Source organism: Neolamprologus brichardi, chromosome 1, assembly GCF_056152115.1.
Source record: "Neolamprologus brichardi isolate AB-2024 chromosome 1, ASM5615211v1, whole genome shotgun sequence".
Taxonomy (NCBI): domain Eukaryota; kingdom Metazoa; phylum Chordata; class Actinopteri; order Cichliformes; family Cichlidae; genus Neolamprologus; species Neolamprologus brichardi.
The window spans coordinates 17,023,431-17,048,365 of record NC_142104.1 but is presented as its reverse complement, the minus strand read 5'-3'; the positions used below and the strand labels follow the sequence as shown (position 1 = coordinate 17,048,365).

General features: G+C 37.3%; 2 protein-coding genes across 4 annotated transcripts in view; one reads left to right on the top strand and one right to left on the bottom strand.

The window, feature by feature from the left end:
* The first annotated feature begins 623 nt into the window (after positions 1–623).
* Positions 624–2,657, top strand: cmc2 (C-x(9)-C motif containing 2). Of its 3 annotated transcripts, XM_035905274.2 has the most exons (5): positions 624–897; positions 1,069–1,143; positions 1,658–1,728; positions 1,818–1,889; positions 2,008–2,657. In XM_035905274.2, exons 2-5 carry the CDS (start codon positions 1,107–1,109, stop codon positions 2,089–2,091), a joined length of 264 nt encoding a protein of 87 aa, XP_035761167.2. In that variant the 5' UTR covers positions 624–897; positions 1,069–1,106; the 3' UTR covers positions 2,092–2,657. The 3 variants fall into 3 exon arrangements, with proteins under 3 accessions (XP_035761167.2, XP_006780067.2, XP_087694037.1); XM_006780004.3 differs by lacking the exon at positions 1,069–1,143 and having other exon boundaries at positions 1,612–1,728; XM_087837911.1 differs by lacking the exons at positions 624–897; positions 1,069–1,143 and having other exon boundaries at positions 1,154–1,728.
* Positions 2,658–2,900: 243 nt separating this feature from the next.
* LOC102790696 (chromodomain Y-like protein 2) overlaps positions 2,901–24,935 on the bottom strand; it is a 40,420-nt gene continuing 18,385 nt past the window's right edge. Inside the window, exons 2-7 of the mRNA XM_006780002.3 lie at positions 19,833–20,439; positions 12,971–13,188; positions 6,395–6,567; positions 6,089–6,299; positions 5,858–6,001; positions 2,901–5,761 (exon numbers count right to left, since the gene is read on the bottom strand). Coding sequence (XP_006780065.2) covers positions 5,603–5,761; positions 5,858–6,001; positions 6,089–6,299; positions 6,395–6,567; positions 12,971–13,188; positions 19,833–20,439 — 1,512 coding nt within the window. The 3' untranslated portion in view covers positions 2,901–5,602. The remainder of the gene's footprint in view (positions 5,762–5,857; positions 6,002–6,088; positions 6,300–6,394; positions 6,568–12,970; positions 13,189–19,832; positions 20,440–24,935) is intronic.

The following is a 24,935-nucleotide window of genomic DNA, read 5'->3' as shown; positions in this document are numbered from 1 at the left end:
TAATTTTCAGTTTAGTCCATTTAGTTGTGAATTTTCCCCATTTATGCATGCACCTTCCGAAATGAAAAGGACAAAATAACAACCAAAAATAAATAAATAAATAAAAAGAGGAAATATTGTCAGAGGAAAAACGGTAAAATCCATCACTCAGATTGTTCAAATTACGTAAACACAAACCACACAAAATACAACCCCCCCCCCCCCCCCCCCCCCCACACACACACACACACACACACGCCACACACACAAACAAGCAAAAAACAACAAAAGAACCGTAAGTAGGTAATTAAGCATCGTTGACATTTTCGAGTTATTAATTAATTCATGTTAAATAATGACATGAACATTTGAAAACAAAAAACTTAGTGACGGAAACAAGGTTTAATGCATTACAGTAATAGTAAGTAATGGCGAAAAAAAACCCATGTGTAGCACAGGTGACCAAATAGTACCGTACCCATTCACAAAAACGGAGGTGCTTGGAGAGGAGCCTTCTTGTATTTCCTGCAAACTCCCGTCATCATTTGTCCCGCCTTTTGTGGAAAGTACGCACGCCATTGGTGAAGCCAAAGAAGAATATAGGCTACGATTCGCCCTCGACTCTTGTCACTCAAATCGTTGAGGCGAAACAGTTACGAAAGCTTCACCCCCTGTTAACAGGCAGGCACGTCCTTTAGATTGTAATTTCTTGTAGGTTAAACCGGCGATAGTACTACTACAGCTCATTTAGTTCAGTTCATTAAGGCGTCAGTGACTTGCAGCAGACCATAAAGCTTCTGCAGTTGTTTAATGGTTGTATAGATTCATCTTCTGTGAAGTTAGCTTGGAGCTAGTAGTTAGCAAGCAGTGCCTTTTTTACCCACTGGAAACTTCTCAGATGATAAAGCCTTTGCAGTGGTAAGTGTAATTCAGCTGATAATCCAGTGCTGACATGAAGTTCATTATAAATTACTATATACGCAGTACAGATCCCCAGTTCAAAGTCTAGTCTAGCTAACATAATGCCAAAGTAAATGTAGATGGTGTACATTTGACACAATGCTCTTGTCTCTGCCTCTGTGTCTGCAGGTAAGTGTCCACTGGAAAAAACAATCTCGGTCATCACTATGACACATCAGGATGGAGAGGGATGGGGAGGTGTTAGTATCCTTTAGAGGAAATGCTGCTGACGTACTACAGGGATGTCAAACTAATTTTACATCATGGGGCACATACAACCCACTTTGATCTTGACAGGATGTTTATGCACTCCTTGTTTTTCATTGCCATCCAGTGGGGCAGATTGGAGTGCTTCCCAGAATGCTTCTGGCCCCCATGTCTTATGTTTGATACCCGTGATATACGGTATTTAAAGTGCAGTTGAAGCAGTCTGTGGAATAATTCATTCAAACAGTTAAAATAATTAATTTAATTATTGATTCATTAGTTGTTATTGATTGGGCAAAAGATCAGCAGTTCCAGATGTGGCAATATTTTGCTTTCTTGCTATATGTTATTGTATACTGGCTTTGAATCATATTACTTCTAAGATGCCCCCCTTGGGCTGAGTATTTTACGTTGTTTATAGATGAGAGTATGTCCTCAGTTCATCTCTTGCTTGTTGCCTTTCAGTGTCTCTGCAGTTCTTCAGTAAGCCCTTAACTCAAAATGCACCCTGACCTGTCACCTCACCTTCACACAGATGAGTGTAATGAACTAATAAGTCAACTGAGACAGTGCCACAAAGAGGTAAGTCAATCTCCAAATATGACTATTTATCTATGCTTCACATGCATAGATATAAAATTGTGTAAAACTTTGTTTGCTTTTACAATCAGCACAATATTCTGAAGTTCTTTGGCACATGTAACGATGTGGACCGTGCCATGCGTCAGTGTCTGAAGAAAGAGGTCTGTCAGCTTTTTAATTTTTTTTCCACTTATGGATAGGACACAACAATCAATCTTATTAAAAGATTTTTTTTTTTATCTCTCTTACATTCATTTCTGTCTCCTTACTATTCAACAGAGACTGGAAAAGCGGGAGCGCAGCAAGCAGCATGCGATAGAGATGAAGAAGAGGGTGAAAGAAGGACCTAAAGACCGTCTCTAAGGGACATTTTACTGCAACTGTGCCACTGGCACAGCAAGTTAAACCTACTGAAATTTTGGCACACTGAATGAAGCTTGACACTCTGTACCAGGCTTCCTCAGCTGACATTTCATGTCAGGACAGATGAAGAGCTATTTCTTTATTAGCAGTGTGGGTGATTTCATTTAATGGTGTGCGTCTCCAAGAACAAAATGGTAATCTTGCCATATTGATGCTTATATTACTGGTATTTTTAAAGTTTTATTGAATAGCAAGTAAGCTCAATTAAGCTTACATGGGTACTTTTTATCAGCTACATAGACTAAAACTTGAAGTGTTGACAACAATGTCAAGAGGTCAACATAAAAAAAACCATCTAGTACTTGAGATTGAAGATTGAGTTTGGGGATTATTATTCCCCCACCCCATCTCTTGCAGCGGACTACTGCTCCATCACTGATGTGTCTGTTGGCACAAAACCACAGCAAGGATTACTCTGTTAACATCTAACAGTATCTATTGTTGAAGATTTCTTTGAATTGGGAATCATATTGATTCTTTTTGAATAAAGTAAAACTCTGAATTAATGTAAGAATCTGTTCTTGCTTTAACATGGTGCCACAACAACGCAGGACACAGTATCAGTTTCGCAGCATGTAACACATGTAGCAGTTATATGCATTTTGCTAACAAAATGATCGACACGAGTCTTCTTCTTTTTTTTTTTTTTGGTAATTAAAACCACATCAGAAGTGTGAGGTTTTCTCTGAGTGTTAGGTAAGGCTAGGCTAGCTGTGCAAACCATACGCAGAAGCCTTGTGTTTGTGCAAATGTAAAAACATGTTGTCAAAGAATTGTTTCTTTATTTGAAGCAGCTCATTCTACTCATCACAATGTATCAATAACTCCTTGACAAACATTTAAATTATAAGGCAACCCAAGGTGTGCTTTCAGACAGTGTAGGGAAAAAATACACATGTATGTATGTGTATTTAAAAAGTAAAATAAAATATAAACCTGCAATTTGTAATAAATAATGGAGCAAGTTATAACTGATCTACTTCAAATATTTTCATCAAGCACACTTCAAACACATGCTGAGCTGGCGATTTGGGGCTCAAATCCATTATAAACTCCCATAGCCCTAAATAAAGTTTCAAACCAAAGAAATGCTTCTGTCCAAGTTGACATTCAAAGACATTTGATATTTTACAAAATAAATAAATTAAAGTCCATGAATCTTCAGCATGAGCAACGCTCAGCAGACCTGAGTGACTTGTGTTCATTGATGCTGTACAGAAGCCATATTATACCTCTTCTTATGAAGCAAATGACACAATATAAATAATCTATCATCAGATTAGTACAATAGGAGTAAAGACAGGGTCTCCTTTCATGGATCTAATAACCACAATAAAAATTTTTGTACAGAAACCTGAGTATACGGCAATTTAGATTTTGTTACATGAATCACATTTCCTTTAGACAGTAAGTGTAAAATCATTTGGTGTGACACTAAAGGTTTTAGATTTAATGCGCTCAGGTGGAAGTCTGGCATTGTTTGTTTTTGTCAACGTTTGGTTGACAAAAACAAAACAAAAAAAGCTTCCAACCTTATTATCCCAGCAATCAATGACCACAAAATCATTTAACAATCTCACATTGCATTAAATCTTATACAAATGTTAACAATCTGTTTACACCACAGACCTCAGCTCATACTCACAAAGGTTTTAAAGCATAATGTAAAGTAAATTAAATGAGCCCATGTCTCTCACTGATCATGTACAACACCTCTATTTGTAAATCATATCTTCAAGTGACAATAGTGTTAACATTTTGGTCATGAAGGACGTAAGTATTTATGTATACATTTTCTGTTTTCTGGGCCTATTTTGCTAATTCACTTTTCTGCAGGGTCACGAAAAAGAAGCCGGGGTGCCTCTGGAGCAAAGTAAACCACATGGCACGGCACAACAGTTATTTCAAATTAATACAAAAATAAAACGCAACATTTCTAACAGTACTTACAATGGTGGTACAAAACATACCCTGAAATACAAGGAATTCAGACAAGCAGCACATTTACAGTATATTACATGCAATTAGTTACAGAAAAAACAGTCTACATTATATATATATATATATATAATCATCATATATAACTGCAAAATGGACACCTTTTAAAAAATGTACACAGAGCTAGACACATTTACATTTTGGTAAAACAAAATAGATCCCTAAATATCATACAGAATATAAAACTTCTTGAAACTTTGAATGATCACATGCAGGTTAGGACAGGAAGTGGATTCCAGCAACAAAAATGTTCAATTTCGACATTATTGTTCAACGACAGCTGAAGATGCTTGAGAATCCAGATATTTTCATCTCTTCTGTGCTCTAAAAACACACAGCTAAGGGAAAAAAAACACATCATCTGGGGTTTGTTTGTTGTTGTTGTTTTTTTAAAATAATGTTCATACATTTTATATAATGACAATCCGAATCAATTACTCAATAAAGGCTCCTATATGTAGCGCAGAGTTTGATCGGATTCATCACCAATTTTCCCCTGTGAGAATTGCAGTCAGTTACTTTCAGCATTTCTATTTAGTGCTAGCATTCACAGATTTGTAACAATTATCGGTGCATTATTCCAGCAAGAAAAGAGAAATCCTGGCATTTGTCTGATTATTTGTAAAAATTAAAGACAGTATTCTTGCCTATATTGTTAAAGAGGGAAACGACTAAAGTTGGATGGATCACAATAGCTTTATTGTTAAAAAAAAAATAAAAAAATCACCTGAAATACTTTTTATTTTATTTAAATGGAAGAATTTAATTTCATCTACCAGGTTATTTTAATAATGTAAGCAAACAGAAATGCTCTTTTTAATAAAGATGTTTATGTAAGAAAATATAATTATGAGGAAAAAAAATTCCGCACTACTTCATGACTACATACAGTCAATACAAATAGGAGAGAATGTGCATGATAAGGAGCAAGCAACTGTGTCCTCATGCAAACTTTGGTTTACACTTCAATTCAAAACAGTAAGAGACTAAAAGAAAAATCCTGGAAAAATGCATCCTATGTACACAAAGCAACTCTTTTACACACTTGTAATAAATATATATTATTCTTCTATATATTATCATCACTTTGTCATGTGCAGTCAGAAATACATTTAGTATTTCGTCCATCTTGTTGAATAAGTCTCACATATGTACAGATGCACTCTGTACCTCCCTGCGCTTACGCAATGCATATTTGGCCCTTTGCCTCATTAACACAGAGCGTGGAAATCTGGGAAAACAAAAACCTGTTTTAGAAAAGTGATCATGACTGAATTTAATTTTTAACAGATATACACAGAAAGAAATCAGAAAGAATTCTCCTGCTGATAGATGGAAATAAAGGCCCATAATGAGTTTGACACCACAGCACTGCCAAACTGATCCCCCTTTTTTGTTTTTTTAGGTAGCTTCATACCCACACTGATCATCTATAATTTCTGTGGTGGGATGGTTACTTTTCACTTGTCTTGTTCTGCAGGTAACTGAAGAGTGCCTCTAGTCCTTTAGTTGAGCACCATAGCTGCTTCAACATCTGACATTCCTTCTCATTCACTTCCTCCAGGACGGACATGAGGATACTCCTCACCAGGCATTTAGACTCTTCTAAGACCTTTAAAACACACAGACAAAAGGGGAAAGAGTTATTTCATCTCCATCCTTAAGAGACACCTTTGCCTTCTGCATTGTGTAGATGAACAAGACTTACCACTGCGCTACAAGATGCCATTTCCTTCACACGCAGCATCACCTCTTGGTTGAATGTGGTTGGCCAGAAGACCTGTGACACGAGCCCTCGACTGCATGCTTCTTGTGCTGTGAGTTTTCTTCCACAGAAGAGCATCTCATTGGCCTGGAATGAAGGAGAAAAAATGCTATCGGTGGAACCACATAACATTACATGGAATTTTGCTAAAAAATAGATTTTGATGGGACCCACAAGAGCGACGCCCAGTATTTGAGGGAAGGTATAAGAGGAGCATCCAGAAGGAGTGAGGTGCAGGGCTGCACATGGAGTTTGGAACCAGGCCCTTTCACTGGCCCACACCACATCGCACAGTGGCAGGATGGATGCTCCTAAGCCCAGAGCAGGGCCGTTTATTGCCACCACAATGGGTTTCTTGAAGTGGATGAATGCCAACACAAAGTCCCTACAGGGGTCACAGAATGATCAGCAGTGACTCTATCAAGACTAATGGTAACACACAAAAGAGCTGCTGCCTGTAGTGGAGTGACTTCTTCTTACCGTACAGCATCTGCGATGCGGCTGCTCTCTTTTCTGCGGTCAGTGGACAGACGCCCTATCAGATACGATGGCTCCAGGCCACTGCAGAAAACAGTCCCAACTGAACTGAGCAGTAGTAATTTACTGTCATCCACAGCGGCATTACCCAAAGCTCGACAAACTTCCTTCATGATCTGAAGAGAAAGAAGAACAAATGTGTATTACATTCAAACCAAACCAACAAAAGAGGACTGGTTGGGAAGGAAAAAGCTTAAATATAGGTTCTGAATCCTCAGAGTAAAACTGAAGATCCACTAGGTACATCATTATTTTTTATTGCAATGCCCAGAGCAGAGAAAAGAAAAAAAGACCAGCACTGGGACTGCAAGACTTCCTTCTGCGTCCTTAGCACATCACAGCATCTAACAAAATTTCACTTTGAAGGAACAAGCTTGAGATATTCAGTTCAAACATGCTAATGCTAAATATATATAACTGTATATATATATATATTGCATAAATACTACACAATTTACATTCTCTATTTAAATTTAAAGGGCAAAAAATAAATCAAAACAAGCTTCTAGACTTTTGCTCCAATAAGCTTAGTTTCTGTGTAGAAGGTCATCTTAGCGGTGAAATGGTTTCTAGTTACTTGATGTTACTCTGTGAGCAGGGGTTGTTGTGGGTAAGACGTTAATGTGACAACTAGCACTATGCAGCTTGTTTGTTGCTGCCCGTCAGCAACAACTGGCTTAACTGTATGTTAACAATTCCCACTCCTTATGGCTGCATGCGTTACAAAGGAAGAAAAGCTGTGTGTGTAAACTTCTAAATGTTATAATAAGAACATTTTTTTAAGAAGGGTATATTAAGAAAATATTGGTCAGACTTTACTTGAATATAACCTCCTTGCAGTATGGTATGTCAACAACTGGGCCCAATACATTTTAGTAGTCTGAAAAGAGACACGGTTCATGCTGCCAGTTAAAACAATATATGCAAAATTCAGTATTAAGAGTTTGGTCTTTGTCTCATCTGATAAACAAGAGAGTTTGCCGACATTGTCAGACAGTCAACCTGACAAACCCCAGCCCCACTCCCACACCACCACTTCACTGTCTGCAGTCAGTCTGCACACTGTGTTGTTGCATTTTAATCAGATTATCACTCCTGACCCATATTAACCATTCAACCTCAAAAGTGAACTTAATTCTCTATGTCTCACCAAGCACATAATCTGACCCCAGTTTTAACCATGTGTGCTGTGTTGTCTGCATATTTGAATTACTCATGTTGTGGGGATACAAGTCCGTTTACACAGTGACGTGGTGGGGCACAAAAAGCATGTTCTCATAATGAAATTTAATAGTAAATGTAAGGGTTAGGCAAGGACGTTTTGATTAAAGTTAGGATAAGTCTCCAGGAAATTAATGCAAGTCAATGTAATATCCTCTACAATGATGGAAACCATTTGTGTGTGTGTGTGTGTGTGTGTGTGTGTGTGTGTGTGTGTGTGTGTGTGTGTGTGTGTGTGTAAACGAGCATGACAGAAAGTGAGATATTACAAATGTCATTATTTTAGGAGGTGAATGAAACACTTGCTCAGATACATAAAGGAGAAATGAACAGATGCTAGTTCCACTCGATCAAACAGAGAAAGAAGAGGGCGATCAAAGTGACATTCATGAGGAGTCGGAGAACTTGAAGACGTTAGTAGACAAATCTGCTGCAGTATGCATTTAGGGATGTTTATCATCGAGACAATTAATGAGATGCTCTGTGCTTTAATCTTCAGGACATTTAGTTTAGAATAAAATGTTGTGTTAAAGTGCTGAGTCTTGGTTTTAATTTGAGAAGGTGTTCCTCAATATTTGAAGAACTGTTGAGGAGGTCCAAAAAAAGTTGTTCAGCTGCTACATGTTTCTTGAACAGCTTGTTATATGTTAATGTATAATAACACTAGAAAAGGGCAAATAACATAGAAAACTGATCAGCATCAGCACTTTTTTCAGTAAGAATATTTTAAATTTATCAGAACAGAAATTTGCTTTTTTTGTGGATGCAAGAACTCAAAGAAAATGTTAAGGATATTTCTCACTTTTTAATTTCTTACTTCTCTTTCATTTATTGATGAAATGGGGAAAAAACCCAGTTGGTTGAAAAACAATGGGATTATAATAGAAAGCTACAGTACTTTAGGCCAGAAAGGTGATAGAAAGTGTACCAGTTAATAGATAGGGGGACTTTCTCACTTACAGCCAGCACTGAGTGTTTAGAAGAAAAAGGAACTGGGATATTTTTCAAGATTTTCTCAGCCATCCAGTAAGCACATCCGTAGACCCTCTTGTTCCTGTGGCTTCAAAGACTGAGAGACATAGAAGGAGCTATCTGAGCTGTTTGATGAGCCAGAAGCTTATGAGCTTAGTGTCACAGATGAAAGTACACACACACGTGCACACATAGTTTAGGCCACTTCGGTGCTTGTGAAGTACAGACTGCCGTGCTTATGATGCTGTATCAAAGCCAGAACCACCCTCTGTGGAAGATGTGAGACACATCCTACAATCTGAGAAGATGAAAATCCTGTTTGCTTAGAGTTATGAGCCGAAGGCAGATGATTTTGGGTTGCATGTAATTTGTGGCTAATGCCATAATATTTTAATAGACCTCTAAAAATAGACCTGTTAACATTGACAGATTGAACCTCATTCATTTATTAATGAGGTTCAATTTTACACAGATGAAATTTAAAATAAATAAATGTTTTTCTGTATGGTTACAGACCAGAATGAATTACTCTCAAAATATAAATGACAGGAGGTAGAAAAAAAGTGTTTATCCACAACTGTGCAAATGATGCACAAAAAAGAACATCTGAATGTTTTTAGCATACTAACGTGTTATTAATACAAAACAGAGATTCAGATACAGATCAGGGTCAGGTATGGTAGGAAGGCTGGAGGCCACTGCAGCTGTCATGGAGCAAGAAACGGTCACAACCTGGACAATAGTCACTATTCTGTTCATTCATACTATGGCTAATTTAGAATGGCCAGTTAACCTAACCCACGCATGTTTTTGGACTTGCTAATACAAGACAGAAAGACCCCAATCTGGATTTGAACCCAGGACCTTCTTCCTGTGTGGCAGCACTGCTAATTATTGCACATCTGTGTTGCCCCCATTAATAACCCTGATTTTATTTTATTTTTTAAATGTCAGTGGGTATATTAGTACATATTGGGGCTTGCGTGCATGTGGATGTGTCCTGTTTCTCCTTGAACTCAGCTGTCATCCATTTCCCTTGGAGGAACTCAGCAATTAGCCACTTAACACTATAAACGCTGGTGTTAACCAGTTTGGTCTCAGTGTGTGGGACAGCCCTGAGAGTGGTGAGTTGTAGTAGTGTCTTTTCTTTGGAGCTTTTACTACTCAGTAAAAGTAGACAAAAAACCTAATGTCTGTTGAAAGCAACATTTTTCTCTATTAACTTGTTTGTTAACAATCTGTCAGGTTAGGGCTGTGAGCAGGCAGGAGTGGTGGTAAGGAGGACCCAAAGTGCAGATGCTTGGAGGCAAAGGTGTAATTTAAAGCTCAGCTTTTATAGCTGACAAAACGTAACAAAAATCCAAAAATCCCAAATAAACTTACATGAGCAGGCAGACAGACCGCACAGCATAAATGAGGGTAGACCACAACACAGACACACAGAAACACAGGGCTTAAATACACAGGGGGAGCAATCAGGGAATGGGTAACAGGAGGGAAACACAGCTCGGGCAAATCAGGCCTAACGAGACAAAGGAAGCAAAACCAGACGCATATACATGAGATACGGACTTTCAAAGTAAAACAGGAAACAACACAGACTGAACTAAAGACACAGACTCACATGCAGGCACTGCAACAGAGGGAACAGAGACATGGGACTAGGGCAGACAGACACTGACTGGACACGGGGATATAGCAACTAAGGATACACAGAGATGTGAACTTGACAAGGGGATACAGCTGACAGGGGAGACAGAGCAACTAGAGAAGACAGAGACATAAACCATAAGACAGAACTCAAAGAAACCAAAGACTAGAAATGATAAATAATATAATAAGCTCAAAAACCCTGGGTCAACGACCCAGGCATCCTAACACAATCTTTTTTCAGTGTATTTTAGTTTGTGGTTGTCGTTTGTTTGGTGGGTATAGCGGTGTAGCTCTCTCTTTCAGCTCTATTCTTTTAAATGAAAACCCCATTTTCATGGGCTACTCTTTTTCTTTTCTCAGTTTCTTTTCCCCTGTTGTTACTCCCCTCATCCCTTAGGCTTTTGAGGAACTTAATTTTTTTTTTTTTTTTTTGGGGGGGGGGGGGTCATCTGGGATAATAATTATATTTCAGCTTCAAGCAAAAGCAAAAGTATACACCTATTCTATAAACAGTAAAATGGTATGGAAATTGCTTGAATTACTAAACAGTTTAAATAGTATCTCCATTAAATCCTTTAAATTAAAACTGAAGCAGAAATCAAAATTCAGCTGCTGGTATGCATCTGGGGAGAGCAAGTTACTAAAATCACTCATAGGAAATTTAAATAGACCAGCTTGTTGTTGATTGGAGTGTGGAAATGAGCAACCAATCATGGGCTGGAAGACTCCTGCAGGCAGCCAGATCAACGAGTGAATCATCACAGTTCACAAAGCTGCATAGAAGAGAGCCATTAAATGACATCAAGTACTGCAGATGCACATGCTCCAGCCTTTCTCAAGCTCTTCACCCAGTTCTTTAAGTTTGAGTTTTATGCCTCCATTGAGCAAAGCCTGAGTAAAACTATAGTGATATATTTTAGATGAATGAGTCTATGTTGTATCTGCCTTGTTGATGCACACAAAGTCAGCTATGTTTGGACTAATACCGTCTTCCAGTCTATTTAGAGTCTACTTGGAGGGCAAATGCAAAGTTGTTACCCCAGTATTGTGGCATGTGCTGACAAATCTGTGCTCTCTCAGTAAATTGGACAGCCTTGCATTTACACTTAATCATCCTTTGATTCACCCTCAAGTCACTTCTACCCATGTGGACATACACATGGGCTGTGGAAAGTGTGCAACTAGGATAACCCAACACTTTAATCCACTGAAGCACTACACCTGGATATACTGATAATAACCATGTCTGATTAAGCAAAAAGAATGACCACAAAGAGATGCAACTTGAAGCAAATTCTACACTGAGTTCAAATATTTCTGTTCTCACTTCATAGGGTCATTAAGAAAAACAATAAATAAAACCTTTATGCACAAAAAACCCCTGAATATACAAATATAGGTTACAGGTTCTGATCAGTAATTTAAATGACAGATTTAGACACCATCTGTTACTATGGCTATAAAGTTCAACATCTACAGTTTGTTTCACTGCTAGATTATGATTTTTTTAAGGTAGTTTGACTGACATGGAGTTAGCAGGTGATCACCAAATTACTGACAAGAGCGTTAGAAAACTCATCAAAAGTGGGAGGACACAGCTTGGTACAGATTATGCCCCCTAAACGCCTGTAGAGAGGACTCAGCTGGTATATCATTACACATAATCAGAAGTGTTTCTCAAAACAGTAAGGCCCTGAATAATCTATTAATAAATCAAGCAAAAACTTTTTGTCATTTTATACCTTAATCTTATCAAGTAATGGAGAGACTGAAAAGGCAGAATTCATTTTAAAAGTTTCTTTTTGTACTCACAAATTTACATTTTAAATAATATATTTTTTGAGAATGCACTGCAAATAAAAAAGAACAAACATTGGTTTATATTTCTCATTAACTATTTGAGGGTACTCCTATTTTAGAAGTCGGGAAATTAATGACAGCCAAACTATATTCTCAAAACAATATTCCAGTTGTCCCATTTACATACTAGGTTTAAATTTCTTTAAATGAATAATGTTTATGTTAATGATGCCCATGCCTCCTGGAGATCATAGCCTGTAGAAGCAATGGGAGTGATATTCCTAAATAGCAAACAGCTATGAAGAAATCATTGGCGATTATCTCTAGAGTATCCAGTTCCCTCTCTAAGAATAATTACATAAAGACTTCCTCAATGATCTTGCAGCATAATTTCCTCACTAGTTCAACTGGCATTTTGCTGCAGCAACAACAGATGGCAAAACACTGCATTATATGTACCCCTAATTGCTAAACTTGTTGAAGCCTTGTTTGTTAGGAGGCAGCTTTGAGGAAACTGTGCCCCCTTTTCAGCAGTGCCCTGTGTTAGATTTATGCAGCTAGCATTTTCACACCTGGCAGCTGTCAAATAAAACCACAGTTTTCTAAAACCGTCTCCTGAAAAACTCCCCTTGAGCAGTTGGGGAACTACTGCATAGCTCCAGGGCATCTCTACAACAGTTACTGGGCAAACTTTCATGGTTTCTTTTTTTCCCCAGACAGAACTCCATGGCAACTAGGATACAATCAACACCAATTAATACGTGTCAGCGAAGCACAAAATATAAATTATGTAAATATAAATAAACCGACATGCACTAATCAAAATGAAAAATGTAACATGGGCAGAGGACTCGTGTCTTTTTTTGTTCTCACCTCTGGCGTCAGACCATTGTTATCTGTTGTTTGGCTGGAGAGCAGGACATGCGTGAAGCCCTCTTCCTTCCTGACCACAATGTCTCGAAATCGACAATTGCTCTCGTTCTGTCGCACGTTGTACCTGAGCCGCTTGTCAAAAACGTAGCCTTTCTCCTCAGCCAGCTTCCGCTTCACTGAGCTGTGTAGGTGCATCTTCCCATTGGCTAAAGGTGAGCCTGATTCATACAAGAAGTGACAGAACAGGTCAGTCTGTCTTCTAGAACATTTTAAAATAATTGACAGCAACTGAAAGAAAAGAAAAAATCTATTACAGTTGGCTACTGCAATTATTGCTATTGCAATTACAAAGTGCTTCCAAATCCAAGTTTAAGGGTGAAATATATTTTTTAAGAAAGAGCATTAGAAAAAAGGGACTTTGATTTGCACTTCACACAGAGACATGATTCGGTAAATATTAGTTTGGTTAGACTGTGGACCTTTTAAAAGCGTCAGCTGAGACTGAAGAAGTGACTTGGATGAGTGACGAAATGTTTCTTCCACTGAAAACGTTACATTCAGATGAACGTAATCAACTTTTTGGGATTTCCTTACCTGGATGATTGAGCAAGCATTAAGATACAGTAGTTCACAGTAGCACAATAGATCACATGTGCCAGCCTTTGCTCCCCATGTGTGAGTGAGCCTTGGCCACCCATGACCCTATCATTGGTTCACCACAGTTTCGTTCTTGGATCACTTTTCTTGCATTTTGACCACTGCAGACTGGCAAAAACCCCATAAGAGCTGCAGTTTTAGAGAATCTCTGACCCAGTTAGTCTAACAATCACAATTTGGCCCTTCTCAGGCTCGCACAAATGCTTACACTTGCCCATTTTTCTTGTTTCTAACACATCAACTTTGAGGAGAAAATATTCACTAGCTCCCTAATATATCTCACCCACTAACAGCTACCATGATGAAGAGATAATGAGTGTTATTCACTTCACCTGTCAGCAGCCACAATGTTGTGCCCAATCAGTGTATTTGAAATCTGGAGCACACCCAACCCTTCCTTACAGCAAATTATCTTTGCTGCCACAGTGTGGCCTGAGTCTTTTTCATGTCACAGTGTTAAACAAATCCTGCAAAGTTACTCCAACTATCAAATAAATGTTGTGTTTAGCCTATCAAGGCTACAAGTTCCTAATAAAAAAAATGCATCTTCTTAGTTTTAATACATTTCTTTATACTATAATATTATTTCTTAATACTTAGAGCTGAAAGCTGAAGGAAAAAAAGAAAAAAGATACATAGTCCATATACAGAAGTCTAGAAAATATTACATTATCTGAACTCAAAAAAACAGATTTTTTTTTTCAGTAATGCGTTTTGTTTTGGGGTTTTTTAGCCCGAATAATTTTATACTAGCAATGATTTTAATTAATTTTGAATTTCTTAGTCATTCCCAGTGTTATTATGCGATGTGGACAATTACACCTACTTTTACATACACATGTGTCATCTAAGGGTATTCTCGCTGCACAATATCACAACTCTCTTGGTGTGATTCAATGAATTTCAACTTGATTGCATTAACATTTCAACCTTGAAAATTGCCCACAGTTATATTTACATGCAATCTCATGTTCACATTTGAAAAGCAATCAGTGTAATTTTCAGGTCTTGTCACACAAAGGAGCATTAACGTACAGGAGCAGTGTAATATCTAATGCACAGAAATCACTGATTCATCTGCACTGAGAAAGAAAAAGAAATGTCCAAGAGGGTCGAGTACCACATTCTCAGCTGTAGAGTTTTACGAGATAAATGATTAAAGGCAGAAAGAAAAATGAGTCAGACAAAGCACATGTTCCTCATCTAAGAACATCTAGTGATGCTGTGGTAATTTTAAATGAATATCCTTATGAGGATATTCATTTAAAATTTTGATAGAACAGTAGCAGTATAATGTCCTCGTAAATAGATATCAGGCCCTTGTAGAGAAAAATTGAGTATTTTTGTCAAAATAACCCAAAATGTGATGTCCACATATGTGGACGCCAGGTCCTAGGAGGTTAAACAATAAAGTTCATGTTGACTGAAGAAAAAAGTAAAGTGTTTCTTGCCTGAAAATATAAGAATGCACTTTTAAATAATCATCATACATTGGGGATTTGTTTCTTTAATTAACACAATCTGAAACTTGACTAATAGTGACTTAATTTAAAAAGCTAATTTGATTTAATTTTTACAGCAAGCTTGAAAACAAAAATAATTTGTAGGTACTATGGGGGTTTTTTGGGTGCCAATTTTGAAATGGTGTCACCACCTTAACTGGGTCCATTAATGTTTGGACAATGACTTTTTTTGTGATTTTGACTTTGTGCACCACCACAGCAGAACTTAAATGAACAAAAAAGATGTGATTGAAGCGCAGGCTTTCATCTATTATTCAAAACTAAATTATTACATACATTGTTAAGTGCTTACAACCATTTTGATACTTATGTCTTCATTTTCAGAGACTTGGAAGTAATTCAACAAGCTAACATCATTTTAAATATTATGACTTTTTTAAATATTTTACTTATATTTTTACTTGTATGTAAAATCTTGCAGTCAATGACTGCTGTAAGGCTAGAACGCCTGTAGTTCATGAAATGCTGTGTTTCCTCTCTTGAGATGCTCTTCCAGGCTACTGCAGCTGTCTTCAGTTTCTGCTTGTTTATTTGTATTTCTGTATTCAATTTTGCCTTCAGTAACAGAAAGGCTGCTCTACTACACTGAGATCAGGTGACTAACTTGGCCACTGAAGACTATCCAATTTCTTTACCTTGAGAAACTCCTGGGTTGCTTTGGTAGTATGCTTAATTATCCATTTGCACTGTGAAGGGCCAAAGAGTTTTGCAGCATATGGCTGAATTCAAGCAGAGTACAGCCCCATGCATGATGTGACTACTTCCATCAGAGGTAATATTATCAATAAACACTAGAGGCCTGAGGGGTTTACTGCACACTTACACAGTCAGGCTTTCTTCGCATTACCTGGTCTGACTTAAAACGCCAAAAATAACAGCTATTACATTGGTGGTTGTCAGCTTTCTCCACTAAGGCCAGCTTCCTGCCTTATGCTTTATGCATGTTCACTTCAAAGTTTAAAAAAGGGCATTTCACAGGTCATATGACTTCTTTCCCACAAAAGTGATCCCTATGAGTGCCACCTACTCCAGTCACAGACAGATGATAAGGATGGTGATAAAATGGTAATTAAAACTCTATAAAGAACAGTGGCGGGCTCAGCTGCAAGGGAGGGGTGGAGCAGTGGGTTCAGAGGGCAGTGCTAGGGGAGGCTGGATATCAGCTGGCCTTCATTAATTCCATCATGTCTCCCCTATTTTATTTTTACAGCACTCTCCACCAAGTGGCACGGTGTGACTCAAGTCATATCTTCACAAGAACATAAAAAAAAAAAAAAAAACCCCAAAACAGAACAGTGAAATGCAACACTTACACAAATAAAGAGATTAACACTACATTTTAGTTCAAGTTAATAATTTTTATTGCAGAGTGCCGCTGTTCTAAGGTGACAGCTGCACATTAGGGCTCCGAAACTTTAAACTGAAACATTTAAACATTCACATCTCCTGTCTAATATCTAATAAAGGAAAATGGGAATCACTTTAATTTGTTGGCAGATAAAAAAGTGAAATTAATTTTACTGATTGAATAGGTATTCATGAGAGTTCTGTGTTCTAATCGCTGCAATTCCAGCAGTGCAAGCGATACTTTAATCTACTGGTAACATTTATACATTTTATGCATCAGCAAATCAATACACAGGTATTCCTGTAACAATATGATGGACAGTTTGCGCTTCATTCAGTGGTTTTAGTAAGGTACAGCCTTACCACTTGCAAAAATTATATTTCCCTGGCAGAGAATCTGTAAGATATTACAGTGATCTAGGCGGGTAAAAAGACACTTCAGAACACTGACTTTAACCTGAGCATAACTCTATCCTATTAATCTTGCATTATAGTACATTCCTCTGGTTCCAATTCCTCTGGTTCTCGAGCAGGTCTATGTACCTGCTCTTGACTTGGCTAGATACTGAAAAAGTTTTTTCCTAACCAATTCTGCAATCATCCACTAGTGTTAAGCACTTGAAAAGAAGGCAACCGGATTTCTTTCGGTAAAAAGAGGTCCAACACTCAAAGAAGTCCACCTGTCTTGTTTACAAGGTCTCAAGACTACCATGACGTGGATGGCTGAGAACCTAGACAGATATCATAAGACGTGAACAATGAATATAAAATAATACAGCTTGAGTGAAGCAACTGGAGGGACACTTGACTGTGAATAGTTGTTTGGATAGTTTGGATCCCACATAAGAACTGATCCAGTCTAGAACTAAAAATTTCAGAAATGATCTGCAAAACAGTGACATCTTTATAGGGACCCGTTTGACTTCAACGGGTTAATGGGTGGAGCACAGGATTTTGGATGAGGTGAGCAGGGCAGTCTTTTGAGGCTTATGAGATTAGTATCTAGAATAGCTCCCAGGGTGATGGCCATTAGGATGGGTTAGTGCTGCAGCCCTACCATACTCATAAATAAACGACAGACTTTTATAAAGTATCACAATCACTAGGATGCTTTGAAATTAATGAACAACTGAGAAATTGAATTGATATGTTGATATGTTGCCATGACAGTGATGTCATTATATCCAAAAGCAATAGAAATTCAGTTTGCAACTGGAAATTTAGGCTTATCAGAAAAATTGTATCCACAAAAAGCAAGAAGAGGGCTTAGTTTGACTTAAGGTGATTAAAAAGAAAAGTGAAAATTGTTTACATTTTACCTCAGAATTGTGTAATTGTCTTTATTTATGAAGTAATTTAAACAAAATCAAACCAGATGATCTGTTCTACATGGGGTAAATATGGTTTACATGTTTTTGGCATATTTATTTACAGTCATCTTGTTCATGTTGCTACAGTGCCACTGAATGAAAAGACAATATAAAGCCTTACATAGCATGTTTCATGACTGTATAGCCAGTAGATACTCAAAGTTAAACAAGCACATGACGCAAGTGGCCATAAAGCTAGTATCTTTATATCAGAAAACATCCTCTGAACTAAAAGCAAAACGGAAACACTCAACCTACAACTATGTACTAGTATGCTTAGTTATTCAGCTTTTTTCTCTGATTTTCTGCTAAAACAGATCAAGATGACTTTTTAAAAACACAATTAATGATTAACTATAGTGGTTGAGGCACTGGACTGTGACCCAGGAGTGAAATTCAAAGGTGTTATCAGCACGAAAGAACCACAGTAGGTATGTGAGGCCATTTGTATGATACAAGAGCAACTGTGGTACTGTGGTAACATTAAAATATATAAATAAATAGCTTCTACTACTGCCACTATTACTTCTACTACAGGTTACTGGTTATTGTCATGGTGTAGTAAGTGTTATGGGTGAGGTGGAAAAATATAATAAATCATCCTTATCTATATACAAGCCACTACAGGACATGGCGTTGTGATAATACAGAAAAGCTATGCTCAAATCTGGATTCATTTTACATTTACAGTCGTTGTCAGAAATTTATGTACACTTATCATGGGTGTGATTATCCTGGTAATTCTGGGCATTTAATTATTTATTTGAACTTTATTTACTTTTGGTGGAATTATTGTACGCCACACTTCCTTAAAGAGGTAGTAAGTAAAATCTCACCACCAGATGTCAGCAAATTTGAGACTGCAGTCAACTGAATTCTGTTTTCTTACCACTTCCAATTCAAGTGCATAAATCCAGGTACAGTGGACACTGTAGGACAAATAACTCCACGTTTATTTACTCTGGAGGAGGTTTTAAAACTTTGTGAACTGAGTCAACAAGTCAGTGATGCTCACTTCTATCCAATGACAGTGATACTGAGGTGAGGTGTTGAGGATATCTTGAACTCCTCTGTTGGTGAGGGCTGCTGTTTTTGCCAGGGAAACTAAGTGAATTAATTGTGATATGATGCGAGAATGTAATCAAACTGTTTATCAGGGAGAAAGTGTGATTTTTAGGACACTCAAGCCTCATAGTATCTAGCATAAGGTTAACAAGCTGTTGTTGCTGTTTGGTTGGCTTGTTGTCAGCTGTGCACAGGACAGCAGCAAGTCTAATCTGCTGACAAAAACTAATGGCAACAATTTGGGGAATAAATAAAAAAAATGTTTATGCACATATTTTGTGTGTTACAACCCTGACTTCAGTTCAGGAGATGAGAGTTGATGTGAGGAGGAATAGGATGGGGTGGAAATGAGAGAAGCCAGCAGTTGTTGAGGATACAGATGAAGAGGAGGAGGAAAATTACATACTGAGAAAGATGCGAAAATGTTAAATACTTAGAAATTGTTTGAAAGAGTTAAATATGATCTTTACATTAAATGTAACATAGAGGCATGCAGCCAGTCTTTAGACACACAAATAAAACGTGATTAGGCAGAACAGCAGTGTTCATCTTGGCCACTGTATTCCAGATGGCAGGGCAATATGGTGGCTTACAGGAAGCAGCACCCACGCCTACGCATCTTTGATAGATTAATTCTAAGTTCATGAGAATGCATTAAGTTGTTGAAAGATGTAATCACACAGCAATAAATCTATATTTATGAGCAAAACCTTTTTCTATAAAAAAATAAAAAATACTTACTGTACCAATATTACGTTTTAAAAACAAGAATCAGGAGCACGGGTTTGAATGGGCATGCATAAGAACAACAATCACATTTCTATAACAATATGTGCCTCAAAAATCCAGCATCACCTCATCTCAGTTTACCATACTATCTGCTTTTTCTTAACAACTTACCTAGTTCAGTAGTAAACTGCTGTCCGCTGGCTTCCATATGTCCTAGTTCTCCATCCACCCTGTCTGAGGGCAGTCGCTGTGACCTTGCTGCAGTCCTGTACATGAGAGAGTCCATCTCTCCATTCTGTAGTCCATTATGAGGAACCCTCAATGACGGGACAAAGGGAGGTCCGCCTGGTGGAGGAGCTTTAAATGTCATGGCTTTGCTCATTCTGTCCCCTAAAGCATGTTTTCCAGGTCCTACACCCACTTTCTTCTGCTTTTGAGTGGTTGCTGATCCTCCACTTCCAATCCCTAGAACAGTCCCTACTCTCACCCCCACAGTAGAGCCACTAGTCCTTTTCTTTTTTCGAGCTTCAGATCTAGCTCTTGAGTCATCTGTTGCAGAAAGGTGGCTAGGAATGAAGGGCTCTCCACGGTTTTTGGAAACTTTGGGCCGTTTGTGTGAGTGCAGTCTTGAGCTATTGAACTGATCAATAAATTCTTCACAGTGTAGTAGATGGTGTTCTGGCTCCCAGGTGTCCTCTTTACTTCCATAGCCTTTCCACCTAATTAGATACTCCCACTTACCCTTTTTATTCCGCCTCTTATCCACGATCTGCTCCACCTTAAAAAAAAAAACAGTACAACATAGAAGAACAGATTATTAGACAATATTCTAATGACAAAAATGATCACAAAACACTTAATGCATTTGTGTTTGAGTCTCTAACCCTGTTTTTATTTCCAATATTTAGTCACAAGTATGGCGAGTATGGCATGTTAAAGATTCTCCAAGTTCACAGTTCAGATAATACCACAGCACCACCTCCCAGCTTCTTCTGGGAACCCATTTGAGTTATGCAGCAGCCCAACTTAAAAGCAACACAGCTAAAGCTAGAAGACGGATGATAGACAGTACATTAAAAAACAAAATAAAATAAAAATGGTTGTTGGCACCATGGAGTCACACATTCTGTCCTGAAGCCTGAACATGAGTATTTTAGCCATCATCACTTCATAGTCTTGAAACTGGGTGTGGCAAGTGGAGACTTGATCTGACTGAAGGAATGAAGGTTACTGCATGCTCACATGGTAGCAACTTGTCACTCTGGACTATCTTCTTCACAGACTTAGTATAGCAGCTTCTTTTTTGGCACCTAGATGAATATCCTTCTGCAGGACCACAACTTAAATGAATAACAAAGCAACGTGTAGCATGCAGTGCCTGTGTCTTAGTAGATTCGACTGTAGTTATCATATTGAAAACTTTAGGTAACTCCTTTTTCAATTTATCATAATCACAACATTTTCAGAAAACCTGGCCTTTGACCTTGAGGTAACTGGGATTCAAATTTTTAAGACATTTACATATATGATATCGATTTGAAAATCTGAAGTGACTTCTTAATTTATTGCATTCACAAGATTTTCATAAAACTTGACCTCTAACCTTTAACCTTGAGGTTGAGATCACTGAGATTCAATTTTGTCTGAGATTTTTCGCAATTGTGCCTATGGTTTCATTTTCAAAAATCCTAAATTGCCTCATTCTTGCATTCACAAACGTAGGTGTCCACACCACCCGAACACCCACCCACCTGTTGTGGTTACGACAACACCTAATCGGCTTTAAAGTTAAGTAAAAACTAAAAATTGCTTTCAGCCAAAACTAAAAATAGCAGGAATAAAATTGATTCCAAAACCATCTTTTTTTCTTACTGATATTCATCAAGGAAACACGAAGGAATCAGAAGGGATCTTCTAGGAATATTGTGTTATTTTCAGATAACTAATTATTCAGCAGACTGATTTCATACCTGTTGATCACTTGAACATAACCTGCTCCATATATTAAGGTTTGGTCTTCAGCATAATTTACCATGTACCCAAGCAAAAACCACCTATGTAGCACTGAAAACTTAGTGTTAACTCTGAAGTTACCTGCTAACCAATAAATCACCGCTCTTAAGAGGGTTCAAACCCATCTAAGACTAAAGTCAAGAGTTGACTTCCTGGTTAAATAAGGGTTAAATAAATTCCTATTTCACAGTACTGGCCTCTGGTAATGCTTGATTATTGGGCTAAAACCTTTATCATGAAAATAACAAAAAGCAGAACTGTTAAGCAGAACTTAAATTAAAAATATATATTTATTTATTGTCTACATTCAGATAGCAATCTGTACCAGGTAAATTTGATTTATCTTTGTGGCCTACTTATTTTAATTTATCTTAAAGGGTCTGAGGCCCTTAATATGATTTTATGCTGATGAAAAAGAGGGTTTTGTGAAAGTGTGTGTCGCACTTTTGGATAAACTTGATGATGATGCACCTTCAGAGGTCTGATTCTGTGTCATTTGCCAGATTTGCACATAACTAAAATCAAAAGCTAATGGGTACACTGAATTGCCTGACCATATTTAGTATGTTTTCCAGAAGACGATCCCTTATATTCTGAAACATTGCCAAGGAGTGCCAGATCGTTAAAAAAAGAAGAAAAAAAAGGAGAAACATTGTGTGACATGTGTCAAGTTCAAGATAAGAGCTAACTCCCTGTATAAGAAAGATAAGAACCAGGGTGAAGCCAAGATGAGCTGCAGGCTGTTTTCATGATGAAACCTTAAAAATGGGCTTTTTGAAGCCAAACACCGGACGAGCCAGTATTTTTATAATTCTATAGAGAAGAGATGAGGACAGGTGGCACACAGGCAAAAGAAGAAACTTTTACATTTAACTGGAAATCAGTTATTTGAGAAAAATACTGAGGTGTGTATAATTGTTCTTGGCAGGGGTCTAAAATGGGAGTGCTTCTGAAGTCATTGTTACAAACTGAATAAATTCAGAGTAACAAAATAGAAATTCAACTGGTACAAAGGAAACACACATAACACATAATTTCTTTCTGACACTCAGACAAGCAAATATCTCAGATTTAATTTAAAAAATGGCTATAGTCAATGGTTGTCATTCTTTTTTAATCAAAACCATGGATACAAGTAAGTTATTGTTGCATAAACAATACAAAGTCTATGGTGTTCTTAATGTGGAATCAAGATTGTGGTATACACAATGTGTGACTAATCACTTCAATAATGAAACGACTCATTAATTTGCACTTCAATTTGACTGCATTCAACTTGATTCGCAAAGGTGTTGATTAGACTGAAGGTGAAATTACAAGTCAAAAGAGGCTTTCACATGAAAGAAAAAATAGAACATTTATTTAATTTATGCAACATTATATTTATATAAATGTATGTAAATAAATGTTATGTTAAATTACATTTATGTATTTTGTTACATTTATGTAACTTCTACTGGTTTTCACTTTGGAATTTTTCTAAAAGAAAACACAATATGTTTAAATAAAAGCTACTAAGTACAAAACATACAATGGCAACAAAATGTCACTGCCAGACAAAACTAAGGGCATCACTCTCTGTCTGATCCCTCGGTCCATCGCAAACACCCACATGCACATTATCACATCACAGAGAATACAAAACACCCATAATATCCACACCAAAAACAAGTCATACATACACAGCAAACTGAAATATCCCAGTAAAATCTGTCACCGATGGCATTTTTTAAAACATACAAATAAACAGAAGCTCCACTGTTGTTACACTGAAGGCTCGATTATGTGAAGCATCAAAAGGTTGATGAGATTTCATAATAATCACTGCCAGATGTGAGAGTACAGTCATGCTTTAAAAAAAAAAAAGTAGGAAAAATAGTAAATCCTTAGGTATCATGTGAGGATCTTCTAGTTTTACAGCAGTCAAGTTGCTCTTAAAACAAATTTTGAATCTACTTTTTATGTCTTTTACTGCCAATGACAAGAAAAAAAACCAAAAAAAACAAAAGAATATATGAAATAAATATCCATATGACTTCTTCTGAAGAAACAGGTTTTGAGTCATGAGACCCGTGTTAATCGGCTGGGAGGTTTTATCAGAGGCTTCAGTATAGCTGTGGTAATAACTGCTCATCATGTTCTCAGATGTGCTGTGCACATTAACAGAAGTAAACAGCCTTTGATGGGTGAGCTGCAGGGGTGGCAGCGAAATGAACAGATGATTAGGTTGCTTACAGTCTAAGATAATGTCAGAGTTAGCAGCCAAGCAGAGAGATACATGCTGAGAGGAGAAAGAAGGATAAAACCTGAACATGGTGTGCACTTGCATACACAGAAAGGAGAGGTTTAAAAACTCTTGATGCTGAAGCATCTGCTGCAGAGAATGACTTCATGTGTGGCATGAATGTGCAATGTTGAAACAATGCTCTCGCAATAAAACTGCGTCTACATTAGGTTGTCTAATTTTTCTTGGAATGGCACCATTTTATTGATAAACTTGTGTCAACACTATAATTTCCTGGTCATTTTCAAAGAGACTTGTGCCCATAGTAAAAAAAAAAAAGTCTAAACAAACAAATGATGAATAAATCTCTACCTCATGCTCTTTTCAACTGGAAAAAAATAACGAAATGTCACAATCTGGGAAGTGGGATAGACAAAAAAGAAGAAGTCTAACAAGATAAAAACACAATTTCAGCTAAGATGAACTGAGATTCAAGAGACAAGATTCATATGACAACAACATAAATTTAATTCGTGACTAGTGTATATTATGTTCAGCAATATCAGCATAAAATGAATGATTGAGAAATTTAAGGTACTGCAACCACCATTGGAGAATTGGAAATTTTTAGTTTTTTTTATTTCAAATGAAATAATTGAGAGCAGTCCAGTAAACACATTTCACAAATCACTACAAAAATGTTTCAGAGTTAATCTAGATAAAGATTTTATTTCCAAATTCAGTGGTTTTACCAAACACTGAACTCAACCTGCTAAGACAGGAAGGCTGAGCACATCCAAACAAATCATCCCACTGAAATGGACATCTAAGCTACACCAACAACCTACAGTGTAAACAACATCCCCTGAAGGCATCATTTCCACAGCAACTTCAGTTGAAACATATGACACTGATCTCGTTTAGGAAAAGCAGAAATTGGGGTTGCCTCGGAGCAAAGCTTCTTAGCGGACAAGTAGTCTAAGCAGGAGTTTAAACAGTTTTTAACTGCATTATGTGTATTATATATTTAATTATAG